Genomic DNA, 6000 nt, shown 5'->3' with positions numbered 1-6000 from the left:
GTCCCAATCTCAGCAAAGGTCATTGGAAAGACAAACAGTTAAGGCCCTTCTGCAGAGGGAGTATAGAAAATCAGGAGGGAGACGAACCTAGAACATCTTGTGAAAATCCTAACTGCCAGTCCCAAAGTGGCACTGGCAAAATGAAAAACTTGGGAACAGGGTAACTACCATCCTTTTACTTGGAGAATAGTGTGTGAGAAATAGTTAAAATATAAAGGGGAAGAAAACAAATGGTTAAAACACATTACTTAATTTGAAGGTCACCAAAGTTTAATTATTGGCCTGTTTTCATATATTTAACATTAATGTTAAATTATGGTAAACATATAAAAAGTTCCTGAGTACTTACAAAGGGCCTGGTGACATTAAAGGTCTCTCGTTACCTGGCATCGGGGTTAAAGTGCTCTGAAATGAATAGGAGGACGAGTAAAAATTCTAATGCAAATTTGTAGGTGCAGTTCTCGCACATGCCTAAATAAATAGCGTATGGACGAACTACGCCTTAAAACTCAGGCGAACTTTTCGCTGATTCTCCGGTCTGGGGAAAGCAACAAGTAGAGCGAGCGCGCGATGGTGTGCGCGGCTGTGATCAAAGGCTCGCCGGCTGGTGGGAGGTGACAATCCGAGCCCAGTCACAGAGCATGTGATGCTGCAAAATATAAACCTATGATTATCGACATGCGTAACAGAAGCATTGCAACATATTTTAAATAGTGATAATTTGTCTAAAAAGATCCCCTATTGAAAATAATAATAGTAAGCGTGCATATTTGAGTGGGTAGATCATCTCTTAGGAGGATTCTGTATAATAACCTGCTGGATGGGATCCAATCAGAACTTGGTTTGCTGCTATGTAACTCGGTCCAGGCTGTGGCAGCTGCTTTGATATTGTTTAGGTTTTTTTATTATTATTTTTTTTTAAATATACTATTACTGTTTATAGTATTGCCCGCCTTTGGATCTGAGCCAAGAGTGTTTTTTTTTATTTTCATTCTCCGTTTCCTTCCACCCGCCGTACTAGAGCAGTGTGATCATCATTCAGGGTAGGAATCGAGTACTGGAACAGGCCTAGTGTGTGTGTGTATATATATATGTGGGCTCTGCATTTGCTGCAGCTTTTGTTTTATTTTGATCAAGGAGCAAAGGGGGTCTCTATTGCATATTGACGTTGCTTTCTTGTGAGTGTTTTGCTATTTACATATAATAATGCAAGCTTTTACTGCATCGATTGCACGGTGATGGAAGTTTCAGATTGAATTTGCTGCAGTGAAGCAGTTTAATCTTCACCTGTCTGTATTTTTTTAATGGCTTACTCTTTATTTTTTTTTGCAGAAAAATAACGATGAGTGACACAGGTGCAAAGCCCAGCCAGCCTTTAGCAATAAAACAGGAGAAGGATGTAACGCTAAAGAGAGGACGCGGCAGACCCAGGAAGCAACCCCAAGTATGAAATGTATAATTTACATTTTATAATACGTTTTACTTAAATCTGTACTTTGCATACTTTCTTCTCACTTGGCCAGACAAATATGCACTCGCGTAAAAAAATAGTAAGTTACTATTTTAAGTTAATAGCTATCATTTCGCTTTTTAACTACATTTTTCCTCTTACCGACCCAGGAACACGTTTTTAGATTTTAATGCAAGTTTTTCTCTTTTGCATTTGTAAATCTAGTCGTCCGATTGCTAACACGTCTTCATAAAATACGCCAGTTGTAGTTGGTCGCAGTTTATTTTGGTGTTAAATATAAAATGCATGAGGCCGTTTTTGAATAATTTATCAATTTCACAATTACTACGAATTGCGGAGCACCATCTGGCCATAAATAACCTGGTGAAAATTTTCTCTCATTTTTATTTACACGACCTTCGAGGTATTTTTAAGGGGATGACAGGCTGTGTTGCCTTAGGCTGGTTCAAGCACGTTATACTCGACCCCCTTTCCTTGGAGTTTTGTCTTTGTTACAATGTTGCTTTCAGCACCAGCTGAAGATGAGACCTTTAAACCATTGTGAACCGGTAGTCCCGGCCTCCTCCCTGCGCCAATTGGCTGGGTGACGGAGGTCGCCGGGTTGTGTGTGGCTGATCGAGCTGTCAATCGGGAGAAAAGTATATCCAGTCAGGTTACGCTTGTCCTGCCCCGGGTTGACGTCAGTGTGTTGCTAATGGCTGCAGCCCAAACAGGACTCAATTGGTTGACTGTTGCCAGAATGGTAATAAGGATTGCAAGAGGGTTTTGTTATCTTAATTGTGACTTCTTCCTCTTTCCCCCCCCCCCCCTGATTGTATTAACATCAAATCTTAAAATTTTGATCTTGTGAAACATTTTTTTGAGTTGTAATTGAAGACTTTTTAAAAAAACTTATAAAACAAATAAATCTTGTATTAATGGCAATGAATCATAACTTTTGTGAATAGTTATGCAAGTATCTCACTCGCCCCTGTATCTATTGCGTGTTGATTGTTTCAAAATGAGGGTAGGTGGTAATTAGAACAGTAATGTCACTGCAGAGCAGGTCCCAGACAGCCTGAATTTTTGGAGCAACTTACTCTTGTGTTAAAAAAAAATTCTTGGAGCAACTCTTTGTGAAGAAATTGCTCAGTCTGAGGATTGGCTGCTAGGGTCCATTCATGCAGTAGTTTGGTTGTCTATCTGCTGCAGTGCAAACTTTTGCAATATATTGAGTGCATGTGTTTCATTTAAATAGTGCTAGAAGCTGTCTTATGGGAAATTTTACTAACTGACCATGTACCTTTTCAAAGAGATGTTGATATATTGGACATTTTCAGGCAGGCTAATTTTCTTGAGTGACCAGTTCTGAAACCCCAGCTGAAATTCTGTCATATTGGCCGCTGAAGTACACACTGTTTTGGCTGCAGCATAAAGTTTTAGGGCTTTTTTTCCCCTTTATTACAGTGAGAATTTGTTAGAAGATACAATCTATTGATGATGTTGTTATCATCAATTATATGCAGCTTTTCAAACCTAATAAAATGTTTTCCACTTTTATCATATGACAATGCCCCTTTAATTTTTTGTGTTTTAATACTATTAGCATTTTACAAGGTTTATAAACCTGCTCATATAAATTTCAGATCCTTCCTGTTTGATGGAGATGTTTAATGGGGCAGTAGGAGAATTGATGGAGATCATTTATTCTCCAAGTATGTTAAATAAGAAAGGCTTGGTTTATTGTATCAAAGTGCATCAATGTAGTTGCTGGCTGAAGCTGTTAGTTCATGGTGTTTATTTTAGTGGGTGGTATTAATTGTATCCATATGATTTATAGCAATTAGTGTTAATTGTATTCAGGTGGTGTGTATCAATTGGGGACTCTCTTGTATCCATTTATATGAGCGTTTTTCTGGGGGCTGTACAGTGGGTAATGTTGGTCTCTGTGAATAAAGGCTTGGGAGTAACTGAAGAGTGGGCTCTAGTATTGTATCCTATACCACCAGGCTAACCAGTTTATTATAGATGGAGTTGACAAAGGGCTGATGTTTCTCTAGCAGCAATTTTATGAAAGAATACAAATATTAAATTAATAAAATATAGTGACTGTCATGTTCTGATTACAGTGATTACAGACCAATAATGTCTTGGGTGAAAGATAAAAGTATAATAGTGGATGAACCAAATAAAAACTTGTCTTCCTCTAACCAAATTAAGAATGGTGCAGTTTGCAAAAATTACAGGAATAGACATGTGGCAAGTGATTTAATTTACCTTAGCTATGTCAGTAATTCATTTATAAACTTTTTTTTTTTGCCTTCCTTCTAATAGGAACCAACTGGAGCTCCTACTCCAAAGCGACCTCGAGGAAGACCAAGAGGAAGCAAAAACAAAGTTTCTTCTAAATCTGGCAGAGTAAGTACATGCTGTCTATATATTTTTTTTATATTGTATAACCAATCAAAGCATCATAAAAATGGTTTATGTTGGAGATTGAAAGTACGTGTAATACTTTATTTTGTTTACTTTTCCTCAACCTTTGGGTGATCAAATCAAGCCATTCACCATAGTCAAGTCAAACCCATTTCAGACAAGGAACTTTGATAACAAACTGGCTGGTTATGATTAGAAGTTTCTGAGATCTGCAGATAAGTATATTGAAGTCAGTGTCCTGAGTGTACCTAAGTGCAGGTGTGTTTTTGCAACAAGTAGCATTGCTCTTTTTGCAACAAGTAGCATTGCTCACTTTGTAAAGAAATACAACATCATGTTACTTCATGTCTTGTTAAAGCATTTATGGATGTCAGTGGTGACAAATGGAAGGTTTTTACTACTTTTATGTAGTGATGCTATTAAATAGTTTGTCTAATTTATAGTAGAAGGTGTAGTATATTGCCTGTCAGTCTCAGTCTAAATTAATCTCTCAATCCAGCAAATCATCCCTTCTCTATGCTCTGCTGAGCTAGCATGACATTTGAGTTTCTCCCCTTATGACTGAGTAAAAATGCAAACTGACTGCTGAATCTGGGCTTAAATTGTGTTCATTTCAAACTAGATGCAGGCTTATTTAATGTATTGGCACCGATATACTATGGAAAAAATATTGTTTTGTGGCCAATCAGCTTTAATAATGCACCAATGCCCTTTAACATTGTGATACTTGTTGTTGTGTAATGCTTTTAATTCATTACTAGTGATGAGCCTGTAATCACAAGTGGTTCACCCTAATGTTGTCTAGGTTAAATTGATCACAAGTACAAGCGTGGAAAGACATAGCTCATTATTGTACAGCTATAGGTGCGCAAGGTCAAATGGGCACATCATGAAAATTTCATATATACACCGTTCTGCTTTGCTGAAATCCTAGTGCTACCCCTGATATTAAGACTAACTCAAATTAAACAAGTTATTATGTATAAACAGAACTTTTTTAGTATAATACATAAATCATTATTTTTATGAACTTTCTGGCAGTTCTGGACAAGTTGCATTGGCAGACTCCATGTTGGATTTGTCCCTAGTATTGAACATGATGAGGAATCAGGTGGCAGAAGATAGAATATGCATTTCTAATTCTGAGATGGTAATACCTGTTGATAATCAAGTGCTTATGACCACACTTATCACAATTTTATATAGAAAAAAGTAAGGCCTAGAAATTAATGTTGCCAATATTTGTGGATGAACATTTAATGCATTAGTTTGACATTCCTTTGTCTGCTTTTTAGAGCAGTTGTTAAGCTGTTTCTTTTAAACAGTAGAATGTCATACGAGTACGTTTAACATGTTCATCCACTAATATCGCCAAGAGTAGTTTCCAGACTTAATTCTTTGTTGTTGTTTTTACGGTGTTAGTCATGGAAAGAAAGAAAGAGCTTGCATTTATATAGTGCCTTTCACAACCTCCGGACATCCCAAAGCGCTTTACAGCCAATGAATTACTTTTTGAATTGTAGTCACTGTTGTACTGTAGGGAAACGTGGCAGCCGATTTGCGCCCAGCAAAGTCCCACAAACAGCAATGAGATAATGACCAGATAATCTGGAGTGGGACTTGAATCCACAACCTTCTGACTCGGGGGTAAGAGTGCTACCAGTTTAACGTCTCGTCCAAAAAATGGGACCTCAGGCAGTATAGCACTCTCTCGGTACTGCACTGAAATTAAAATGTATAAATATTTAAATGGAGATGTAGAGAAGGATAGAGGAAGCAGAATGGTAGTATTAACTGGAATACAAACTTCTCAGAGTATGAATGAACAGGCACATTTGTTTGGAAAAAATGGTTGCCTGAAATGAGGAGGTACACTGCATTGATTCTTTGCAACAATACATTTTGAAATGCTTTGAAATATCCTTTAAAGTGTTCATGTTGATATTTTGTAGTTTTTATTTCTAACAGTTAACATCTTACAATCTTAAGGGTTTATGGTTAAAGGTACTTTTGCAATGGAAGCTTTCAATCACAGAACTAAATTTGTTTTTTTGCCTGAATGTATGTAGGGAAAAATAAATACATGATTGATTTCAGGGTAGTAATCTCATCAA

At 37.1% G+C, this 6000-nt stretch overlaps 1 protein-coding gene across 5 annotated transcripts in view; it reads left to right on the top strand.

Moving 5' to 3' along the window:
• Positions 1 to 647: 647 nt before the first annotated feature.
• Positions 648 to 6000, top strand: part of hmga1a (high mobility group AT-hook 1a) — a 78613-nt gene continuing 73260 nt past the window's right edge. For 4 of the 5 annotated variants that reach the window (XM_068007430.1, XM_068007429.1, XM_068007427.1 and 1 more), the window contains exons 1-3: positions 765 to 1043; positions 1333 to 1444; positions 3785 to 3868. In XM_068007430.1, coding sequence (XP_067863531.1) covers positions 1343 to 1444; positions 3785 to 3868 — 186 coding nt within the window. In that variant the 5' untranslated portion in view covers positions 765 to 1043; positions 1333 to 1342. The other variant, XM_068007428.1, reaches the window with a different exon arrangement.

This window comes from Heptranchias perlo, chromosome 27 (genome assembly GCF_035084215.1).
Source record: "Heptranchias perlo isolate sHepPer1 chromosome 27, sHepPer1.hap1, whole genome shotgun sequence".
NCBI classification, from domain to species: domain Eukaryota; kingdom Metazoa; phylum Chordata; class Chondrichthyes; order Hexanchiformes; family Hexanchidae; genus Heptranchias; species Heptranchias perlo.
The sequence above is the reverse complement of the archived record's forward strand: the minus strand, read 5'-3'. Positions and strand labels throughout refer to the sequence as shown.